The sequence below is a fragment of the Natator depressus genome, chromosome 12, assembly GCF_965152275.1.
Source record: "Natator depressus isolate rNatDep1 chromosome 12, rNatDep2.hap1, whole genome shotgun sequence".
Taxonomy (NCBI): domain Eukaryota; kingdom Metazoa; phylum Chordata; order Testudines; family Cheloniidae; genus Natator; species Natator depressus.
Genome location: NC_134245.1, coordinates 25,264,250 through 25,287,922, shown reverse-complemented (window position 1 = coordinate 25,287,922; position 23,673 = coordinate 25,264,250). Strand labels below are relative to the sequence as shown.

Below are 23,673 nucleotides of genomic sequence, written 5' to 3'. Positions count from 1 at the left end.
CTGGAGAACCTTCCCACTTTAACTTGTGTAGTTCTTGGTCTCTGACTTTTATCTTGGCTCAATTCTCAGTCTCTCTTGAATGAATAAATGTATAAGTTTCTGGGCAGCTAGTTCAGCTCCATGAATTCACAAAACATGTTGATTTTTGCCTTCCTCGGGGATGACACTGTTTTGATATCTCATATCAGGTGACCACAAATGTCAGCATCTAACATTAGGATAAAACCAAGCCATGTTAGTAAAAGTTCTGGGATTTCAGAGCAGATATTTAACTAAATATTATGATTCTGATCTACTCTTGTACATTTAGGGGAAAAAAATCAAATTTATTGCGTTCTCTCTCTTAATTGGGGTAACTAGAACCTACTTTGCGAATGCAGATATAATTTTCCTTTCTCACTGATCTTTTTTTGTTGTTGTGAACCTTATTATGAAATAAGGCCGCAGATTTTTTTGAGCCATCTCTAGTTTTCCAAATCAGTAGTTCTTCTGTTTTGAAGCATCCAGGCGTGAAGACAGATGCAGCTGTAAAGCAGACATTATTTCTGTGAGCTTCAGACAAAACAAATGGAATGTGATCCAGTCCGCATAAGTCACTACCAAAATGTGTGTGATTTACCACTAAGTTATTTGTGTAATAGCTGATAGAAAAATATTAATGACTGTATGCCTGAAATAAAGATGACAAAATCTAATTTTCTGTGCTTGGAAACTGCTGTGGTATCTCTGAATATTTTCCCAGGTCCTTATCTGCTGGTCACTTCTTGTCTCTTTGAAATGACTTTACCTAACCTGTGGTTGCTACCGTTTGAACAATTATTATGAAAGATAACTGGGTCAGGAAATAGTGTATTAGCTCCAGTATAGACAAATATCAAGATGATAATGTAGAATGGAAATGGATGTAAAATGGAAATGCTTGAATAGGGTAGAAACCATGTAGGAATTCAAAGGAAACTTTCCTTGGATTGTTTTCTAAACAAAAATGGTGGCCTCGTCTGTTCCACTTTGCTGCTGTTACTACATATTGTATCTTAAGTTCACCAAACTAAATTTTGACTTATATGGTTAAATCGGAGGTAACTTCATTAGTTGAGAAGTATGTGGAAAAAAACAAGTTACTGGGCCAACACTCTTGTTTCTTGATAGTTTTTTCTTCTGTTCCCTACTCTGAAAGAAAGGGTAGCCACTAGCTGACACTAAATTTTTGAGATTTTTTTTTTAAAAACAAAATTTTCATGTTAGAGAGAAATTTCAGTTCTTAACAAAAATATTGCTGGATTATTGGGTGGGATAAGATTAATGTTCCCTTTTGGAAGAAACTGTACAATTTATTCAATTATTCTACCATCACTACTTTCTCTAACTCTTTTGTAGGCTGGGAAGTGCTAGATTTGAAATTGCAGCCCTCAGTGCAGCTGATCATGTGTAATAAGCTCACACAGTAAATCTTTCTGCTGTAGGTTATGTCTAATATTGGATAACCATTCCCAATCAACTTGGTTCTATAGAATCCTATTCTAAAAGCATTGATTTCAATAACATAAATTTCTTTGCTTCTTAAGACAGTGTTTAAACTAGCTTGCATTTCTCAACTGACCAGGACTAGCTGTGTTGTGTTGATAATTTAAAATGTGACATTCTATCTATATAAAATAAAGAGATCTTCATGTTTGAACTTTCATAAGATGATTGTATGTCTGAGTTCTTGGAGGTAGTCTTGTTTTAAAAAAAAAAAAAAAAAACACCCAGAGAAAGGGTAATGTAGTTATTTTGCACAGTACTTTTCTAGCTAATCTGATACATCAATTTATTGGTTTTTATATACTCTGCAGACTGAAGTAGAAATATTAATATTATTTTGTGTGCATGCACATGCACACATCTGTTAATGTAACGTTAAGATTATCCACTCCTTTTTATGCAATATTTAAAATAGAATTTTCATTATATGCCATTAAAAAGTTAAAAATTTTAGAATGCTTTTGAATACATTTATTGCCCTGAATATGTCTAATTTCCTGTGAAGATTCCTGAGTAAGAATTTGGGAGTGGTAACTTTTTACGGGTTATTCAAAGGAATCCATTCTAAAATCCTGATTCTGCAAATATTTTATATTGTATAGGTTCTAATACTACACTCATCACCATAATACCTGAGTGCCATCAAGTAATGCATTAAGCAACGTGGCTAACATCTGTCACATGTTATGTATTCTCTCCTCCTCTCCCCGGAGGAGAAGCGTGTGCAGTGGTCTATCTTATTTTAGTAGGGTTTTTTTCAATGTATGTTGCTATGCATTTGTTAGAGAAGGAAGGTCAAAGAAATGTGCCTTGCACTTGGAGTGGAAGGTGGTAAAATGGTGGGAAGATGGTCCTTAGTTCTTGGGGGAGTTTATTTCACAGTCTTGGACCAGCCCCTGAGAAGGTTGTCTCCCATACAGATGAGCTGGACCCTTATTGTAGAGAATACCATTGTGCCAGAAGACTCTACTTGTTGCCCACAGTCTTCATCCTGGAGCTTCAGGCAGTCTTCTAGCTATCTGGGGCCTGGCCATACAGTGCTTTTGAATATAGGGACTGAGAGCTTGAACTTGATTTAGTATTATATGGGAAGCCAGTGTGGAGAGCAGAGGGCAGGCTTGATATGCTTGCAGTGGCCTGCGTTGCTGGGGAGATGTTCTTCAGTGTCGTGTATTAGTTCGAATTTAAGTGCTGAAGACTTTAAGCCTAGGTGTATTGTATTGTTGTAATCCAGTCGAGAGTTGACAAATCCGGACTGTCCCAATATTTAGTTGTTTGTTCTGTGTCCCGACCGATGTATGATTGGGATGCCATTTGTCCTGATATTTTGGCTTGGGGCTAGAGGAGTACAATGATGAGCACTCACTTGGGGTCCCGGCGGTGCTTTTTTGGGGTGGCTCCCAGGAAACGGTGGGCAGCAGGACCTTGCGGCCCCTAGGCACGGGAAGGCCGGGGGGAGGGGTCTCTGTTTGCTGCACCTACCACGACCACTGGCTCCATCGCAGCCAATGGGAGCTGTGGGCGCAAACAGGGCGCAGACCCCTCCTGGCTGACCCTGACCCTGGGGCGCTGCGTGCTACTCGTGCCTCCGAGTAAGTCCTGCTCCCACAGCTTCCGGCCAATGGCAGCTGGAGCCAGTGCTTGTGGCAAGCACAGCATGTGGAGTGGAGACTCCGCTGGCTGCTGCTGACCCTAGGAACCAGAGGAACCTACCAGGTGCTTCCCAGTGGGAGGAACCATCCCCCAGGTAAGTGGCGGGGCTGCAGCTGGGGTCCTGGGCCCGCGGCTTGAGGCAGGGCTGCGGGTGGGAGCTGGGGCTGTGTGCTTGTGGTGAGGGCCGGGGCTATGCACCCACAACCTGCAGCTTGCAGCAGGGCTGGAGCAGGGGCCATGAGGCCCCGACCCGCAGCAGGGCTGTGCCTGGAGCCGGGGCCGTGTGTCCCCAACCCACGGCTTCCTTAGGCTGTGTATCCTCCTTCTCCCATGGCTCCAGTGGTGTAGGGCTGCCCCCCCCCCCCATGTCCCGATATTTTATTCTTGTCATCTGGTCACCCTATGACAAAGACATGAATAACTGAGGCGAAGTCATCATCTACCAGGATAGGATGGAGTCTCCTAGCCAACCGTAGATTCATAGATAGATTCATAGATATTTAGGTCAGAAGGGACCATTATGATCGTCTAGTCTGACCTCCTGCACAACGCAGGCCACAGAATTTCACCCACCACTCCTGCAAAAAACCTCACACCTATATCTGTGCTATTGAAGTCCTCAAATCGTAGTTTAAAGACTTCAAGGAGCAGAGAATCCCCCAGCAAGTGACCTGTGCCACATGCTACAGAGAAAGGCGAAAAACCTCCAGGGCCTCTTCCAATCTGCCCTGGAGAAAAATTCCTTCCTGACCCCAGATATGGCAGTCAGCTAAACCCTGAGCATATGGGCAAGATTCATCAGCCAGATACTACAGAAAATTCTTTCCTGGGTAACTCAGATCCCACACTATCTAATATCCCATCCCAGGCCATTGGGTCTATTTACCATGAATATTTAATTACCAAAACCATGTTATCCCATCATACCATCTTCTCCATAAACTTATCAAGTTTAATCTCAAAGCCAGATAGATCTTTTGCCCCCACTGCTTCCCTTGGAAGGCTATTCCAAAACTTCACTCCTCTGCTGGTTAGAGATGGTGGTAGAAAGCATTACTGGCAGATATGCTATTTGGGAGTCAGTGAGGAATCCAAGAATACACCTAAACTACAGACTGAAATGTCCAGTTGTGTGTGTGGATCTTCAAGAAAAGGAGACCATGCCATGGCTGCAAATGCTTTGAAATATTTTCTTCTGCCTACCAGCATCATCTCCTGTCTTACTCAGGTTCTCTTCATCTAGATATGCAGCCCACTTTACCTAAGTGAAATTTCATTGGCTTCAATTGGTTCCAGTGTGGTAGAAATCGAAGAATAATTTTTATACTGAGTGGTCCTGATGGGCACTTCATATTATTGTTTCCAAAGTTCAAATCTTCTTCACATATGATCTTTATTTTTCCCCTACACCAATCAGAGTGTAGAGATGAGCTCATCTTTTGGATGTCCGGGTGCCAGCTAAACTAGGTAAGATCCATTCAATTATATTTAGTGATGGAGGGAGAATTTATTAAAAAGCAAACATCACCCTTTCAGCTATAGATATTCCTTCCATTTCTCACCTGCCTCTCTTTTATTTTCATTTAGTTAATCCTTTACTAACCACATTACTCACCCAAAAAAATCATGGAACTAATATGATGTTCACTATTATCATATATTATCACTTTACTTATATGTTATATCTCTTTTCCCTGCCCTTTGTCTATCTTGTCTATAAATTTGTTAGTTCTTTGGGCAGGAACTGTCTACTGATGTTTTTGTGCAGTGCCTAGCGCAATGGGCCCCTGAACTTGGTTGGTCCCTAGGCACTCCTGTAATAAACATGATTAAGGCTGTGAGTTTGTCATGGATTGCGTGACCTTCATCACTTCTGTAGCGGCCGGTGTGCCTGGCTCAGGGGCAGCTCAGGCGGCCCCTGTGCCAGTCACGTTGGCCACTGTTGGGGCAGTCTTGGGTCACCAGGCCCTCCCACCCCTGCAGCAGCATCATTTGGGTGTGGTAGGGGGTTGGGGCATGGGATGGGGTGAGGCGGGCTCTGGGCAGCGCTTACCTGGGGGCCAACATCCCCCTTGCTCAGCTGCTAGGCGGAGGTGTGGCCAGGCAGCTCTGCGCACTGCCTCTGCCCAGAGCGCTGGCTTCACAGCTCCCATTGGCCAGGAACTGCGGCCAGTGAGAGCTGCGGGGGCGGTGCCTGCAGGGGAAAGCAGCATGCAGAGCTGCCTGGCCTAGCCTCCACCTAGCATCTGAGTGAGGGGGATGTTGCCACTTCCAGGGAGCCCCCAGGTAAGTGCCGCCCAGCGCCCGCCTCACCTCGTCCCGTGTCCCTGTCCCTACCCCCTCCTACACCCAAACTCTGCTGCTGCTGGAGGGGGAGGCGTGGAGCCAGGTAAGGAGCCTGCTGGTCAACCCCCCCTCCCCCAACCCCCCCAGCACCAATGGGGGTTCCGGGCTGCGTGCCACTCTGCCCCTCCCCCCTGAACCCAGACCACCCTTCCCCAGCTCCCGACCACCCTCCCCCCAACTCAAGTTTTAATCAGGGGTATATAGTAAAAGTTATGGACAGGTCTCAGGACGTGAATTTTTGTTTACTGCCCATGATCTCTCTGTGACTTTTACTAAAAATAGCCATGACTAACATAGCTGTAAAGATGATTAATAATATTACCAATACTGGTGTGGTAGAGGGCCAAGTTCTTATTGTAGGGTAATGGAAGACCATTAGTTCATTGATGTGTAACAAGTCGTTAAAGATTTATAATTCACAGAGAGCCATAGTTTCCAAGGAAAATGACTTTGCACAGTCTGAAAATGGGATTTAGCCAAAGGAAAACTTGCAGAAACTAGAATGAATCCATCTTCCCCCTTGGAGATGCTTAAATGGACTGTGTTGTGTGATGGGCGTTAGTACCTCTTCTCTTCAGTCTGGAATTCTTTACAAACTGTAGAAATCTTCAGATACCTGGGCATCATAATCACTCTCATGATATCTGGTCTTTTTATGCTTAAACCCTTCTCTTGTTTACATAGCCTAAAGGAAGATATAATCTAGAGCAGTCATTTTCAAACTTTTTGTATTCATGACCCCCTTCCACACAGCAAGCTCTGAGTGTGACCCCCACCTTATAAATTAAAAATGGGGGATAATATAATTTAATGGAGACTTGGGGTTCTCAGCGCCAGGGAGCTGACAGCTTGCGACCCCCATGTAACTACCTTGCGACCTCCTGAGGGATCACGACCCCCAGTTTGAGAGCCCCTGATTTAGGGGGAACAACCTTTTATTTTCAGTGTTGAAAGAGTTAACTTGATACAGCTGAATATACTACCCAGATGGTTACAGGTCTTGCCAGTCTTACTGCTGTATTAGTTCAAGAAAGATCTGGATAGGATATGCAAGACTTCTTTCTGGCAGGGGAAGAGACCCAAAATCAGCTTGCTGAGGCTGTGTGGATCCATAGAGCGAGGATAGCTTAATTTACTGGAAGTTTAACACGTAATACCTAATACTGATTCTACTGTGGAAAGTGACAGAAGGGAATTGATCTAGCCTGGCTACTCTCTGACCTGATCTGCTTATGACGAATTCCCTTATATATGGCAACATAGGACAATCTGATGAGGGAAAGAAGCAGCTATTTAAAGAAAACAACACAAGACTTAGCCAGTACTCAGCCTTTTGATCTATATGGACTTTTTCCTGGTTGTGAAGACCTAATCTACAAGATATGGGAAGATAAAAGACTCTCATCTCTAGAGTTGCTTCAAAGAAGATAACTGGAATGATTTAGTGTGCTACTAGTATGAAAAGGGACACTTCTTTTTTTAAAAAAATAACCAAGAACAAGGCATTGTTAGATTTATTTTGTCTCTCACTGATTCCATGTCAAATTTCTTCAGTTGATGAGTAAAGATAGCTTTTCTAGTTATCATACTGGGTTCTTTTCTCCTTTACACATAACCACTTATAGTCCGCAAGCCAGATGAGGCCACTTGAAACTATTCACTCTCCTTGAAGGCTAGTGAAGTTGCAGACACATCAAAGAGAATCATTTGGCCTTCAGAATCAATTATTGGTGGTGATGCATTTGAAGGAAAGAATCAGGCTGGACTTGAAGTCTAGAACAAAACTCATCTTTTTATTTGTAAACTCTGCATATTTGGTCTAGAATCAGTGAGACAATAAAAATCTAACCCCATTATGCCAATCTTCAGTTACTTTTCAAGAGTAAAACTTAACTTTATATCATATATAGAGTGGTCTATAGCAGGGGTCGGCAGCCTTTCAGAAGTGGTATGCCGAGTCTTCATTTATTCACTCTAATTTAAGGTTTTGCATACCGGTAATACATTTTAACGTTTTTAGAAGGTCTCTCTCTGTAAGTCTATATAATATACCTAAATAATTATTGTATGTAAAGTAAACAAGGCTTTTAAAATGTTTAAGAAGCTTCATTTAAAATTAAATTAAAATGCAGATCTTATCAGTTTAGTGCAGTGGTTCTTAACCTGGGGTGCAAGATACCCTTTCTGGGGGTGCGAGACATGTGAGATTTTTTTTAGAAGGCAAATCATCGAAACACAAATTAAGCACAGGCACATAAGTACAACTACTTTGTTTCATCAAACCTATGTATTTATTAACATTATACATTTTTTAACGATTACTGTAATATACAAAGTTTTCAAGTTTTTAAGCTAATTGTAATGTAATTTTTGATAAGGTCTGCAGAGCTCTGGGCCCAGGCCAGGAGCAGAGCCCTGGACTGGCTGCCAGTACCCCAAGCTGGCAGGAGGGCTGAGCAGGGCCGGAGGCCCGGACCCTGGCTGGCAGGGGGCCAGGCGGCTGGAACCCTAGACCAGCAGTGAGGTGAGCGGGGCTAGCGGCTGGTATCCCAGGCCGGCAGCAGGCTGAGCGGGGCCAATGGCTGGGGCCCCACCTGGCAAGGGGCCGATGGCCGGAACCCCAGACAGTCAGCGGGCTGAGCTGGGTGGCAGACAGAACCCCAGACCGGCAGCGGCTCACCCGCTGCTGGTCTGGGGTTCCACTGGCTCCTGCTATCCGGGGTCCCGGCTGCTGGTCCCGCTCAGCCCACTGCCGGCCGGGGGTTCCGTTCACTCAGGCCGGCAGCGGGCTGAGTGAGGCTGGTGGCTGAGACCCCAGCTGGCAAGGGGCTGGCGGCTGGAACTCCAGACTGTCAGTGGGCTGAGCAGGGCCGGCGGACAGAACCCCAGACCGGTGGTGGGCTGAGCGGCTTAGCCCGCTGCTGGTTTGGGGTTCCGTCCGCTGGCTCCTGACAGCCAGGGTCCTGGCTGCCGGCCCCGCTCAGCCTGCTGCTGGCCTGGGGTTCCGTTCGCCCAGGCTGGCAGTGGGCTGAGTGGGGCCGGCGGCCGGGACCCCGGCTGACAGCAGCATGCTAGTAAAAATCGGCTCGCATGCTGTCTTTGGCATGTATGCCGCAGGTTGCTGACCCCTGGTCTATAGAGATCTTACAAACTAGATACATTTGAGAGAGACATTAACTTGTGTGAAAGATTGTCCTTTACTTCAGAGATTACCAGGGGGAAAGAAAAATAGCCGTGCAGGGAGTGAGGATTGGTAGACCAATACTTAGGGACGGGGGAGGCTTTCAGGTTGCAAAATAACTGAGGATAATGTAATGTAGAGGCACCCCAGAACCATCTACTGATACATGTATCATCTCCTCCCAATAAATGACCTGTTGAATTCACTATGTCTAGAGTACCAGCAGTAATTAAGTTTTAAGGGTGGTTGAAAGGAAGGGAGAAGTTTTTTTTTAAAAAAATCTTGAAGCCTAGAGTTCACACCTTATTATCCAATGCAACAAATTTTTAAATAGTTTGACAGTGACCTTGCTGAGCTTGGAACTAAGGTTGTAGGTTTCCTTTCTTGTCTATAGTGTTGTTGTAAAAGCTAAAAAATTAGATTAAAAATTTTTTTTTTATATTGTATGGAATAGTTCTTAATAATCAACACACACTTTCTGGATTTTTATTCAAACCTATAGTTTTACAGTGATTCTTCTTCAGTGGATATGGCTAATACTTTTTCCCGTTCACAAATTAGTTGAAAATCCTTGTACCCATTCTTGGTTTGCATATTAGTAAGTCATGAGCTTTAGCTGACAGTCATTCTTTGGTGAGCAAGCTGATGTGAACCTGAATGTCTGTTACAGCAAAACTATAATCCAATTGAACAATTAGACTATTACATCTGATTCACTTCGTCGCTTGCTGCGTTTTAAACGGCCAGTAGCAAAATAGTACTTTGCTAATGAGTTCTTTACAATAACAAATGAGGCTAGTTACACTGCTGCCTTGGTACAGCCACATCCATTGTGAGCAGCTGCGCCTGCTGACATTGCTTCTGAGTGGAAAAGGAAAGAAGGGCAGAACAGTGAAGACACTCTTGGGAATATGCTACAGAGAAAATCTTATCGAGTTCAAAACTAGCTTTACATGGAGTTGTGTTTTAGCTAAAATCTTACATTGAGAGGATTGTTATATGGTGTCAGTTAATTTTACAAACTGAACTTTTAAACAGGTTTCAGAGTAGCAGCCGTGTTAGTCTGTATTCGCAAAAAGAAATGGCGTACTTGTGGCACCTTAGAGACTAACAAATTTATTTGAGCATAAGCTTTCGTGAGCTACAGCTCACTTCATCGGATGCATTCAGTGGAAAATACAGTGGGGAGATTTATATACACAGAGAACGTGAAACAATGGGTGTTTCATGTTCTCTGTGTATATAAATCTCCCCACTGTATTTTCCACTGAATGCATCCGATGAAGTGAGCTGTAGCTCACGAAAGCTTATGCTCAAATAAATTTGTTAGTCTCTAAGGTGCCACATGAACTTTTAAAGTATATAAACTTGCCTTATAATCTACAATAGTATATAACTTTCAACTTTAATTACAATGTCTGAAAATCCTTAAAATTCTATTATAAGGAGAATCATTTTAATCAGCAAAATAAAAACAAATCACTGTATATTTGAGTGGCAATCTGGAAGGGAAAACAGAGATATGAGTCACCATTGTTAAGCAGTACCCTGATACTGATATCAGGTTCTTAGTTTGTAGTTGAAAGGACCAAAGACTTTTAAAACCAGTCCATCAGTCATCTAGCCACATGAGGAAATTGTAAAGCCACAAAGATTTTTAACAGTTAAATAATCTGCTATTACTTCCAAAATACTAAGTGAAAATTCTGTCTAAAGCTTCATTTTGGTACTTTAAGCAACATGGCATATAGTGATTAGTGTCCTGGACTAGGACTTGAGAGACCTAAGTTCAGTGCCTGGCTCAGTTCTGTGCTGTGACCTTAAACAGGTCACTTAATCTCTCTGTTAATCTGTTTCCCCGCCCACATTTTAATAGTCTTTCTCCATTTAGACTGTAAGCTCTTCAGGACAGAGGATTGTCTTTTGCTATGTGTTAGTACGGTTTCTAGCACAATGGAATCCTGATCTCAGGGTGTCTAGGTGCAACAGTAACAGAGTAATTAATTTATTGCTCGTAGTCCTTGTTACTGTACCATTTTTTCCAATCAAAACTATGTATCTCAGTGAAGTACTTATGTTCCCCCTTAAATAACCAAAATACACAGTTAACATGATTGGATTGGAAAATATCATTATTCCAGTTGTTCAAAGAGGTAAACTGGAACTTTCTTTAAAAAGTCCAGTTCAACTTTTCAAAAATTACAAAAGTGTACCTTCAGGGTCAAGACATCATAGGTCATACTTCACCCTAAAGATATGGAAAAATAACAGCTAAAAAAAAGTTTCCTGAAGAATCATAGACAAATATGTAATACGCCCAGCAAAATTGTAAGATGACATTATGGAAAACACATTGTATGCCTTTATGTGCTATTAAAATAAACAGTGTTGCCTTAAATTGATGTGCTCCTGGATGTGCACTATGCCCTTATCCCAAGAGCTAACTTTAATGGCTCAGGTAAAATCTTATTTTGTTTTGTTTTTGATAGAAATTTAGCCTTGAGGCAGTGTGACATGGTCTAATGCCAATGATCTTTAATGTCAGTTCTTTACATTACATTACATTACAATTCACTTGCATCTTCATAACTTTTGGATTTTTTTTTTTAAAGTAGGATTGGGCATTTGAGTGGTCAAAAAATAATCGGTCAGTTGACCAGTTGATTGGTCAAATATTGTCAAATAATGTAAAAAATGTCAACTATTTTAAAGCACTAATTTATTAGAACATAAATATAGAAAAAAAAAAAGATGAAGAGTTTATGGTCTCCATTTGGTTTAGCCTTAGATACTTATGCCTGATTATAAAAAAACAAATTTACTTAGCTGAGTTATTTTAACTAAGAAAAATGTGAAACATAATGAAATGAAATTCTAAAAAATGAAATTCTTTTTTAGCAATGGTAGGCTAGCATTTAAATGTGAATGTTATTCAATATTGAACAGTTATAAAAGAAAAATGAAATTAAACAAAATAAACATAGCAACTATAAAAGAAAATGTCATTTTTAAATGCACGTATGCTAGGTAGGCAGCTGGCCAACTCTTCAAGCAGCTTAATGGCTGTGCATCTTTTCTCTTTATGTTTGGGGATGAGATTTAATGGCTGAATCCTCTTTTTGCTCCCCCATTCCCTTCTGAGTTAATTTCTGTATGTTTTATCTAGTCAGTTTATATTGTAAACTCTTCCGGGCAGGGACCACGTCTTTTAACTTGTTAATTTTTGTAAATCGCTGTGTACATGGATAGCCTGATATACAAATAAAGATATACATACATAAAATTTCAGTTCACTTTTTTTTCTCAGCAAATGGTATTAGTATGTAGTAGAACAGGGATTGGGAACCTTTGGCACGTGGCCCACCAGGGTAAGCCCCCGGCAGGCCAGGCCAGTTTGTTTATGTGCCGCGTCCTCAGGTTTGGCCAATTGCAGCTCCCACTGGCCGCAGTTCGCTGCTCTAGGCCAATGGGGGCTGCGGAAAGCAGCACAGGCCGAGGTATGGGCTTACAGTGGCGGGCTGTGTGCCAAAGGTTGCCAATCCCTGTAGTAGAGTTAGTGATCGTGACATTTAAGTAGGCTTGCTAGCAGATAGCACCATGAGGCAATCAAAAAGGTAGGCCAGCACCTACGTCAAGGTATTCTTGTTGGAATATTTGACTGTGGTCAAATGATAGGTAGTCAGTTGACCAGTCAATTGATTGGCTTGCCAAGGCTATTTTAAAATGGTTTATAAATAGTTAAATTTTAAGATTACAACAAATCAGCAACTAACTAAACTATCCTCTAGAATTGGCTTTATTAGTTACATTTTCTATTTTGTTAATATGTAACCATGAAATAGACTTTCAGTAGATACCTTCAGGCATCTCCATACTAATTTGAAGTGACAGGTGTCATTTTTTATTTTTGTTGCATAGTCATGATTGCTCATATATGTGCTACCTTACCATCTGTTGTGGAAAAGACATAAGCAGTCAGATTTAGAGCATTCTTCCAAAATGAAGCCAAGTATATAAGCTTGCTGCAAAAGCACAAGCATATCACAAAGCTTTCTCAATACTTTTGTACTGATCATAAAGAAGCTCATCAACTTACTGATCCTCACTTCTTCATAACATAGATACCCTTTTAAAATGTGTGTGCTGTGTTTTAGATTGCCTTCCCTGTCTGAAAAGAGAAAAATATTTTTAAAAATGCTAAAATGTGAAAGTATAGATTTTTCTATTCTAGACGACATACATGGGGAGAGGGAACTCCCCCAAAAATCATATAAAGTCATTACTTTATCCTTCTCCATGTCTTGCTTCAGCACTGTGATATCTGAGAATTGCTTCCAAAAACAGTGGTTAGTCAGGTGGTGAACTTAAACTATTATTTGTTATGTAAAACCATGCTTGTTTTACTGTTAGTTTATTCTTCCCTTCCACCCACTTGTTTTTCACACACCTGCTTGTGTCTTGTCATAAACCAAGGTTGTAAACTCTCTGTGGAAAGGAACTTTCAAATATGTTTGTACAGCGCCTAGAACAAAGGGTCTCTGGTCTTGGATTGGGGGACCCTAAGTGCTACTGTTATACAAATTTGGAGAAAGCAGTTGCTGAATGTGCGGACGTGGAGAAGTGTGATTTTCAAGCTTCAAAGCCTGCTAGAAGGGAATATTTTCATAATAGCTTCTTGCATGTCTGTAGCTAGAAGCTGTACAGAGGAAGCAGAGCCTCCACTGATCTTGGAGTGTCAGAGGTAAGGGAGGTTGTACTACACATTATGTCTCCAACAGCCACACTAGTCTCAGCTGTCCAAACATGATGCCAAATTCCTCCACACAAGATTGTACAGCCATTGAGATATGGAGAGGCATTTGTGTCTTCCTGATGATGTAGCAAAGGATAGGAATGGTATACAAGTGGTGGAGATTTATTTCTCAAGGGTAAATGTTTGCGAGGACACAGAAACCTCACTTCATCAAATCTGCAATATCCAGGATTCCAGAAAAGGAGGCGCAGGCCATTTTATCTTTTGCAAATTGTGGGGAATCAGGCTGGTCCCTGTTTTAGATATTCTCAAGAATCTAATCCGTTGGGTTACAGGGAATGGATCACTTGATTACCTGTTCTGTTCATTCCCTCTGGGGCACCTGGTATTGGCCACTGTCAGAAGACATGATAGTGGGCTAGATAGACCTTTGGTCTGATCCCAGTGGCTCTTCTTATGATCTTATTCTCGTTGTAGTCCCCCAAGAGGAAAACTCAAGTCCCAAAATGTGAGCAAAGAGGAATAAGTTCAGAATGGCAATTTTAACTGTGCCCTCTGTACTATCCAATTTTGATAGATTGGACAGCAGGAGGCCTCTATATTCGTATTAGAGACACAAGATGGGTGAGGTAATATCTTGTTGGACCAACTTGTGTTGGTGAGAGAGACGATTGTGTTTCAGTCTTACAGAGAGCTCTTCTTTAAGCTTGTCTCTCTCACCAACAGAAGTTGGTCCAATAAAAGATATTACCTCACCCACCTTGTCTCTCTAATATCCTGGGACCAACATGGCTACAACTACTCTATATTCTTATGTTGTTTACACAGGTGGTTCTCCAGGTTTTGCTACAAGTACTGTACTTTACTCTTTGATTTCTAGACCTACCTTGAGAGTATTTATCAAGGATTTGATGATGGTAATTACATCCCCCAGTGAAGAGGGGGATTCAGCTCTTTAGAAAAATACCTTTAAAAAGATGAGTTCTTACAAGGAAGTGTCTGGCCTCTGAAACGAGTCCTTAATCTAGCAGGATGGAACAGTGCAAGAATCCCCATCCCAGTGATACTGTTTTATTTTAACCATTGGAAATGCCTCTGAACAATCACTGAAGTAGAGGAGAGTTAATATCTAGATTTAAAAAACAAAACATAGACTTTATAAAGAAGACTTGGATTTATGTGCCAATACTAGTATTTTAATCTCACTGCCTAACGTTGCAAATTGTACCAGGAATGTGGTGTGCTGTCCCTGTAAAACAAAACAGGTTGTTTATTTTGAGAGCAGTTCCCAGGGAAGGGAAGATTTCAACCTTTTGTACCTCCAATGTCCTTTAGAATCTCACTAGCTTGAAATTCCTAATGAGCCCTGGATTTTCTTTCCCCAGTGAATTGTTGGAGTCCTTCGTATTTTCCGTACACTGAAATGTTTAGATTGCTAGTTTTCTCCACACTGGCTCCTGCAGTTTTCATATAAATCTTTTAAATTTTGTCATCAAGTAAGTTGGTGTTTTGTTCTGAATGTCTGCTGAATAGTTTTTTAATAAGGCAGACTACACTTGCAGAGGTCACTCATGGTATCAAAACTGTTTAATGTTATACGTTGTACAAAGAGGGGAAATGATTGAACCAGAATGGAATTTCAAAAGGAGACTGGCTGCAATGGAAAACAAAATTTGCCACTGGTAGAGTGCTGTTTAAAGTAGATTGTTAATGCATATAACTATTAGTGTGACTCCTGTTTCTTGCCAGTAAGATCACTGTAGCTGAATACTTTGATTTAAAAAAGAATGTAACTGAAAATAAGCCAGATAACTTCTTGTCCTCCAAGTCAGGATGCCTTTGTACACTCTTTGTACATTTTATGCATTATTGCTAAAATGGTACAACAGTTTCGTTCTGGTAGACTTTTTGTAAAGGAAGGTAAAATGTATATAAACGTTTATACATTCATATTTTGTCACTTTCTCTCTGTGACAACTACAGTAAACTAAAAGAACAAACTGTGTGTGAAGTTTATCCATATTTATATTTATAACAAGTGTATATACTTATGTACCAGACAAAAATTAGCACTTTAAATGTAAAATATTTTAGATTACAACTGTAATTTTGTCTACTTTTCTTTCTGAAAGTCACAAGGATTCATTAATGCTGGGGTTTTTTCATTACTTGTATTTCTGTAATACCTTGAGGCCTCACCTGAGGTTTAGGCCTCATTGTGTTAGGTACTCCATAAACACACATAAGGGATGGTCCATTTTCTGGATAGTGTACAGTCTAAATAGAAGAGAGACAAAGGGTGAGAGGGGAAACAGAGGCACTGAGAGGGAAAGTGACTTGCCCAAAGTCAGAAAGCGGGTAAGTGGAGGAGCTGGGGATAGAGCCCATTTCTTCTGAATACTAGTCCAGTACACTACCCACTGGCCCATGCCTCATGAATCCAAATAATTACTTTCTACAGTAACTTTGAAAACATTTGCTGCTCTGGTGTTCTAGCTTTGTTCTTTTGCAAGTGTTCACCCCCACCCTCGCCAGGGTTGTATGGCAAACTCCTAAATAGAATATTCCTGTTTGTTCTTATCCCCATATTCTCTGGCCTGTTGGAAGATTGTACCTATCCTCCCATGCTGACAGGAGGTGCAGAGAGAGAATTACTAGAACAGTTTTCATAGTAGCAGCCGTGTTAGTCTGTATTCGCAAAAAGAAAAGGAGTACTTGTGGCACCTTAGAGACTAACACATTTATTTGAGCATAAGCTTTCGTGAGCTACAGCTCACTTCGTCGGATGCATTCAGTGGAGCTGTAGCTCATGAAAGCTTATGCTCAAATAAATGTGTTAGTCTCTAAGGTGCCACAAGTACTCCTTTTCTTTTTACTAAACAGTGTGATCCTTGTTTCATTTAGCTTGTTCTAAATGCTAGGCGTGTGTGGTTTGCTCATGCATAATCCTGGGTTGCTGTATTGGTAAGGGGAAAGGGTAAAATGACAGAGGGAGATTTACAAAGGAAAAAGACAGCTATTCCAGGGGTCTGGAATTTGGAGCCATCTGAGTTAGGCTCAACTTTGCATCTCTTACTCTGTGTGCTTGCCAGGGCTAGGAAGTGGTTATAGGTACAGCACCCTTAATTTGTGTGAGTGTGGGGAGGAGAGAGAATAATTTGTTCGGGTTTCTAGACCCTCTTTTGCTTTTTTTCCCCCTTCCCACTGTCCCAATGAGCAGCATTAAATTATACATTTCTTTGAAGTATTTTGGAGTGAAATTTTTTGTTAGCTCTAGGGATTCCTGTCAGATGACATAAGGGTGTCAGTTTGTACAAATTCTTCCAGGTATACCTTATTTCCTGATTAGTCAAGATTACTCTCCAAAGAAGCCAAAAAAATTTGTTCACTGTCTCAAATGTCAAAAGGTTTTCACATATGTTTCTGATGATCTTCCAAGCAGAATGTTAAACTTCATTATGAACCTTTTAATACTGTGATGAGCTTGGTGTGTACTGTCACCAAAGTAGATTTTATATGTTGGTCAAATGTTGTAACATAGTGTGACTCATCATGTACAAGTGAGGTTTTGATAAAGACATTTTTCTTGTGTGATGCTATCCTACTTATATTTTATAAGACTGTTTGTTTCTTTTATATACTAGATATGGCTATGTAGTTAAATCAGCTTTTCAGATTTGCATTCTTGAAATAACCATGACTTGAGAACAGAAGTGTTGTAAAGATGATACAGACAAAATTCATAGCAAGCAGATGCCTGATCTCTCTCAAAAGAAAAGCTGCAACTTAGAGATTCAGTGTAACACCTAGAACCCCAGTGTTCTGCAGTGATTTTTAAGTATTTTAAGAACATAGCTAAGTATTAGCTATGTTGCATATTGATGATGGTTTGATTGTGAAGCAATATAAAAAGGGGGCGGGGGGAAGCTCTTCATTGATCCATCCAAGCTTAGGAACTTGACTCGCTTGTTTAACTCCGTCATCAGGATTTGCTGATCAAAAGTAACCCCAAACTCACTCCTGAATTTTGTTTGTTTTCTTTCATAGTTACTTGGACGATGTTTCTTGACAGTGATGCAGGTTCACTTTCAGTTTTTGTCACAAGCTTTGCAGAAGGTCCAACCAGTGGCACACTCCTGTTTTGCTGAAGCTGTAGCTCAGGAAAGGAAGAATGCTAGTGGGGTGGGAACCTCCAATTTGAGCCCCACAACTGAGCTAGAAGATGCAGTACGATCGTGGAGAGGAGCTGCAGAGGTATGGATGCCTTGATTTCAATGAAGCTGAATATTTCATATTAGTAACTGGCAACTTTGAAATCAGTTGCCCTAATTTGCAAAACTCTTCATATTTGTTTTTATATTAAAGGAACACTAAACTTGATATTTAGTCCTATTTTCTTTAAATGACTTAAAATAGTTTTAGGTACTATTAATTATCCTGGAGCCAATTTTCCTATTTTTTTTTAAAATGTTTTTCTCTATGTGAAAATCCTCACAAAAACTAAGGAAACAGTCTGTAGTGAAGCAGTGGCATTATACACAAAGTGCTGTCAGATATACTAAATAGAAAAATAATTTTCTCTGATCTTTCAGTTATAGTAGCCTTTGTTCTTGTCAAAAGAGTAGGCAAAGAAGACACCGCAAAAGTCAGACAGAAATGATTTTGATGGTGTCTTGATAACGTTTTGAATATGTATCCTATTCTGTATTTTAAAAAGGTTACTCATGACTTTTATGTCCAATTTGTTGCAAAGCTGCTGTTCTTGCTGGTGGTTGAATTACAAAATTGTAAAACATTTTATTATGTTACTCAAAATTATCTTTAGATTTATACTTCCAAAACACATACTTGTGGAATCCATATCTTCCCTGCAAGGAAAAATCACTTTTCAAGGGAACCTAGTTTAATAGACCTAAAATACTTGCTTTTCCTCTTTCTATAGCTAACATTAAATTTATAATCTGCTAGAGCAGAAACGGCTTTAGACTTTTTGAGTACATGGTTTCCTTAAAATTAAAGTATGTGCTTTTGAAGTCTAATTTGGCAGAACAGACAGGCGTGTTAGTCATCTTGACTGGAAATCCTCTCAGGATTTCCATTTATTAACTAACATCTGCAAGGTATAGGACAACAGACAAGTTTCCTGTTGGACTATGAATTTAAAAGAACTATTTGTAACTGGACAAACGGCAACTGCTTTCTCTCACTGACTGGAATAAAATGGGGATTTACAACTGTTTGCTAGATACAATTTTTGGGGAATATTATTGTTTCATACTTTTGTTGTTAAGTTTATACCATAGCTTTATCTACTATGAATTCTGTTAAGTATGATCAGGATTTCAAATGTTGTCACTATACAAAATGTCAGCTAATCTTGTACGTACTATAGGTCAGTACTTTATACTCTTAGTTTCTTGGAAGTTGCTATATAGAAATTGATATAACTGGTTAAAATTAAGTACTTATGTACTTGGGTTGGGGCCTTAATCTTTATGATAAAAGAGCCATTTAGGACCTTGGCCCAGTTAAGCTACTTTTATGAAGGAAACATATTATGATGTGTCAAAATATAGGGAATCATATACAGATTAACAGAACCAAGTCTCAGAGTAGCAGCCGTGTTAGTCTGTATCCGCAAAAAGAAAAGGAGGACTTGTGGCACCTTAGAGACTAACAAATCAAGTCTATTAGGCATGCAAAATGAGAAAATAAGAGAAAAACACAAGACCAAATTATCTTCAATTATAGAGCTAGAAAAAAGAAACATCTATTTCCACAATTGACTAAAATCACCAGCCGCTATAATTGTAAGGTTTTAAGATACTATATGAAAATCTATGCTCTTAAATAATCACTAATATATAGCTTTTTTTTTTTTTTCTATAATCCTCACCGGATATACCAGTTAATTATTGTTCTTGGTCCTGGTGTGGGAATTTTGGGTAGGCTAGATCTGTCCCAATGTTGAACCAATACTATGATTATTTCTGATTATGCCTTATGTTAAAGGCCACATCTCGGCTGAGAGAAAGAGGCTGTGATGGGTGTTTGGCTGGAATTGAGGTTCAGCAACTCTTCTGCTCACAAAGTGTGGCAATCCCTGAGCATCAGCTAAAAGAACTGAACATGAAAATTGACAGTGCTTTGCAGGTTAGTTACCTTAATTTTATTTTTTCCACATGTCTACTACAGTCAGGAGGTAGAGGGTTGAAGCGGGGAAGGAGTGTGTTACACCAAAAACATGTAGTTCAATCAGCTGAGAAAGGGTTGTGACTTTGCAGTATTGTCTATAGAAGATCGTGGATGTGTTGTGAAATATGACAGTGTAAATTCATATATATATACACACACACACACACACACACACACACACACACACACACACACACACACACACACACTTTTGCATCACTTGTTGATTATGGCTAACTTGTATCTTAAATCATTTTGTAATATCAGGCATATAAAATCGCTTTGGAGAGTTTAGGCCATTGTGAATATGCAATGAAGGCTGGCTTCCACTTGAATCCAAAAGCTATTGAAGCAAGTTTGCAGGTAAGAGCCACTACTCTTTTTTCCTCCTGAAAATGAATGGTAAAGAATAGTAATTCCTTAAATTTTGGTCTTGTTGTTAGCTTTTTATTTACTGTCTCCCTTTCTTGCTCATTGATCTACATTTTGTCTTCAAGGGCTGCTGTTGTGAAGCTGAAGCCCAACAAACAGGAAGGAGACAGACTCCACCTCAGCCAATTCAGTGTGAACTCCCCACCGTACCTGTTCAGATAGGATCTCATTTTCTAAAAGGAATATCCTTTAATGAGTCTGCAGCAGAAAACCTGAAGCTGAAAACGGTAATAACCCTAAATCTAACCTCTTGTAAAAATTCAATATTAAATATTCAGTATTATATTACAATTTTAAAACCAATCATGCCAAATGAATTCAAAAGGTATTCTTAGAACTAGTGGAAAAATGGATTTCTAAATTTGGGAGGAAGGTAAGGTGGGAGTATCATCTAAAAATTATTTGGATATCTTTATCAGCATTTTCACTTTTTCAAGGTAAACTTAGCTCCCTGTTCCTGGAAACGTTAAAAATGGATTGTGTTTTGAACTATTATTTACAGTGTCTCATAAGTAGTTCTCTTTTGTATTCTGGTTATTATACTAATTTCCATAATTCAATTTATGCAGGTGCATTTCATAACTTAGACTCTTTACAGGTAGCAAATGCTTCAGTTAAGATTGAGAAAGTGTTTATAGTTAACACTACTGTGTGTATTTAATTTCCTTGAATGAATCCTTCAGACAAATCAAAATTACAAGATAAGGACATTTGCGAACATTTTATTTTGTGTTTGTAACCTCAAAATATACATGCAGTATTAATTTTTTTTTCAAATGTATGTTACTCTGTTTTGCGTAGTGTGTGTAACAGGCTTTTGTGACTTGCAGCACACAATGCTACAACTGATCAAAGAAGCTGGTTGCCATAATGGACTTACACCCCGGGATGACTCTCCTGTTACTGAAGTACTAAATCAGGTTTGCCCTTCTACTTGGCGGGGAGCCTGCAAGACTGCTGTACAGTTATTATTTGGCCAAGCTGGATTGGTAAGTAACTATGGCTGATAGGGACAGATCAGCAGTAAACAAAATATTTTTAAAGCTATATTTGGACAAGAATACCTCTTCTCTTAAAGTAAAACTGAGATCATTTGGGCTGATAGAACAAGATGCTGAGCAATTTGGAGGACTGGGACCATTGTCCTCAGCCCATCAGTTTACAAGTTCACAAAATTAAGTACATGACTTAGTAAAATATGAAAAGTATTAAAAGCTCTGTAATTACAGTTGACAATTTGACCAATAATTTAACAGTCAAAACACATAAAACTACACTAAAGTTTCTCTTACAGATGTTAAAACATTATTAAAACATTCTGGAAATTGGTTCACAGTTTCTTACAATGGGCTCCTCCGTTTCCAGTGTTAGAGAGAACTTTCTGGTAGACAAGATGGATTTTAGCAGACCATAGATTCAGAAGTATTAATTGTAGTTGAAAACTTAACACTCTTAACATAAAGAATATTTTGAACATTGACTAATTTTACAAAAAGAAAAGCACTAGAAGTTTTAAAATCAAATAGGAAGCTGCAGCTTTTACAACCTGATGTAGATTAGGACACAGGAAATGCAGCTCCCATTTTCATGCATGGTAAAATCAGGGGACTACCACATTTTAAAAAAAAAATTGTATTCTGCAACAACTTTTGGAATTTGGAAGAGGCCCTGGAGGTTTTTCACCTTCCTCTGTAGCATGGAGCACGGGTCACTTGCTGGAGGATTCTCTGCTCCTTGAAGTCTTTTTAAACCACGATTTGAGGACTTCAATAGCTCAGATATACGTGAGAGGTTTTTTGCAGGAGTGGGTGGGTGACATTCTGTGGCCTGCCTTGTACAGGAGGTCGGACTAGATGATCATAATGGTCCCTTCTGACCTTGATATCTATGAAACTTTGAAAATACTGTTTTTCACCACTGATGTGGGAGCTGGACTTCCTGTTTAATTGCCAGGAGGAGGTCCTCCTCTTCGAATATCAGTAAAATGGCAATTCCAATGGAGACACTTGCACTATTCATCAGTAAGGTATATTTAGGAACTGTTCAGATATTGTTTTAAGATACGTATGTTTTCTTAAGTAAACATTTTTATCTATGGTATAACTAATCACTGCAGTATTTTTATTTAATAAAATGCACTTCCGTTTATTCATGACAAGTGTTTCTTTTGGGCTATTGTGAATTTTCAATCTACTGGGCAAGTAAAATGGGAGCAGATTTCCTTTAACAACAATGCAGCAGGAAGTGTGTGTGTGGTATGTATTTTAAAAGTACATCATTGTGCATAAGAGTTTCAATCACCTTCTTTTTAAGCCAGCACTTCGTACAGAATCAAACTTTGATCTAACTGTTGGATTATGTGCTGTCAATAGTCTTTTACTTTGTGTGCAACCTGAAGATAGAATGATCAAGAATTAGTGGTTGATTTTAAACTTTGATTAAAAAAAAAAATGCATTTTGCTACATATCTTGTATGGTCAGCTCCTACATCTGTTCAGGCAAGTGAAGTAGCTGATTTATATGTGGCTTTGACTTACCTCCAGTCTTAGTTTATTAAAGCATTTCTTCTAATACTGTTGAGTTGATAATATCCACAGAAATAGTGAAGCTTCATTTGTCATGCTTTTCTATTTGAACATCACTTACTTTGGTATTATAAGCATCGCATTAAATAACTTCTACATCTTTGACCATTAGGAGCACAAATTTAAGATATTCTCCCTTGTTCATATCTTAACTCAAGAGACTATCATCATAACTGTGACATGTAAACAAGATATAAATGAAATTGACTCTAACCATGTTGTTCTGCTTTCTCTGCTGCTAATATGGCAGCAGCTGTGCTGCTACTATCAATCCCCTAATTGCTGATAGGAACCTGTGTGGCACAGGAGGGTAGCTTTTTAGGGGTAGAGGAAGAGGAAGGTGTAGAGGAAGGTGTTCGGTGGTAGTACAGTAAGATTGTTGGTCTCATTCTGATTAGGTGTTTTTGAGGAAGAAATATTTTTAAAACGTTAAATACAAGAGGGGTTGGATCAGGGCAGAGCTGTTCTCAGGAGGGGGATAGGTGGTTTCTTCACCTGGAGTGGGAGGCTCAATAGCAGTGGGGCGTGAGAAAACACAGAGGGCAGGGCAGCCCTGCTGGCCATTGAAGTGCTGCTATCATGAGAGTTCCATGCTGGCAGCCGGGAGAGTTGTTGGCATAGAACTCCTTTGATTATAGTGCAAGCCAAAATGAAATTGCCACTTTAGGAATAACTTGGGTAAAATCATGAATAACTCCATTTGCTGCTGGCATCAGTTATCTAATAGCAGAGGCCTTTTATATTCAGAGGCACTAAGAAGATGCATGAATAACAGTAAACAGTGTGTGATCTTTCACTCTTGTAAGCCTCATCTTCTTATACTCCTGTCTTACTCGTGGTTTGTCATTCCTTTTTGTCGTCCCCCCCCCCCCCCCAAAAAAAAAAAAAAAAAGTATGCTGTAATCTCTTCAGAATAGGGATTTGCCATTTTTGTCTGTAGACTGCTTTGCACACCTGTGGTGCTTTGTAAAAATAATTCTGCAAAATTAAATTACATTTGCGTA

The 23,673-nt window shown here is 39.9% G+C and overlaps 1 protein-coding gene across 1 annotated transcript in view; it reads left to right on the top strand.

Moving 5' to 3' along the window:
• The window catches only part of GARRE1 (granule associated Rac and RHOG effector 1), a 110,215-nt gene that overhangs the window by 62,492 nt on the left and 24,050 nt on the right, over nucleotides 1-23,673 (top strand). The window contains exons 3-7 of the mRNA XM_074968762.1: nucleotides 17,505-17,711; nucleotides 19,470-19,610; nucleotides 19,920-20,015; nucleotides 20,150-20,311; nucleotides 20,915-21,073. Of these exons, the coding sequence (XP_074824863.1) occupies nucleotides 17,505-17,711; nucleotides 19,470-19,610; nucleotides 19,920-20,015; nucleotides 20,150-20,311; nucleotides 20,915-21,073 (765 nt within the window). The remainder of the gene's footprint in view (nucleotides 1-17,504; nucleotides 17,712-19,469; nucleotides 19,611-19,919; nucleotides 20,016-20,149; nucleotides 20,312-20,914; nucleotides 21,074-23,673) is intronic.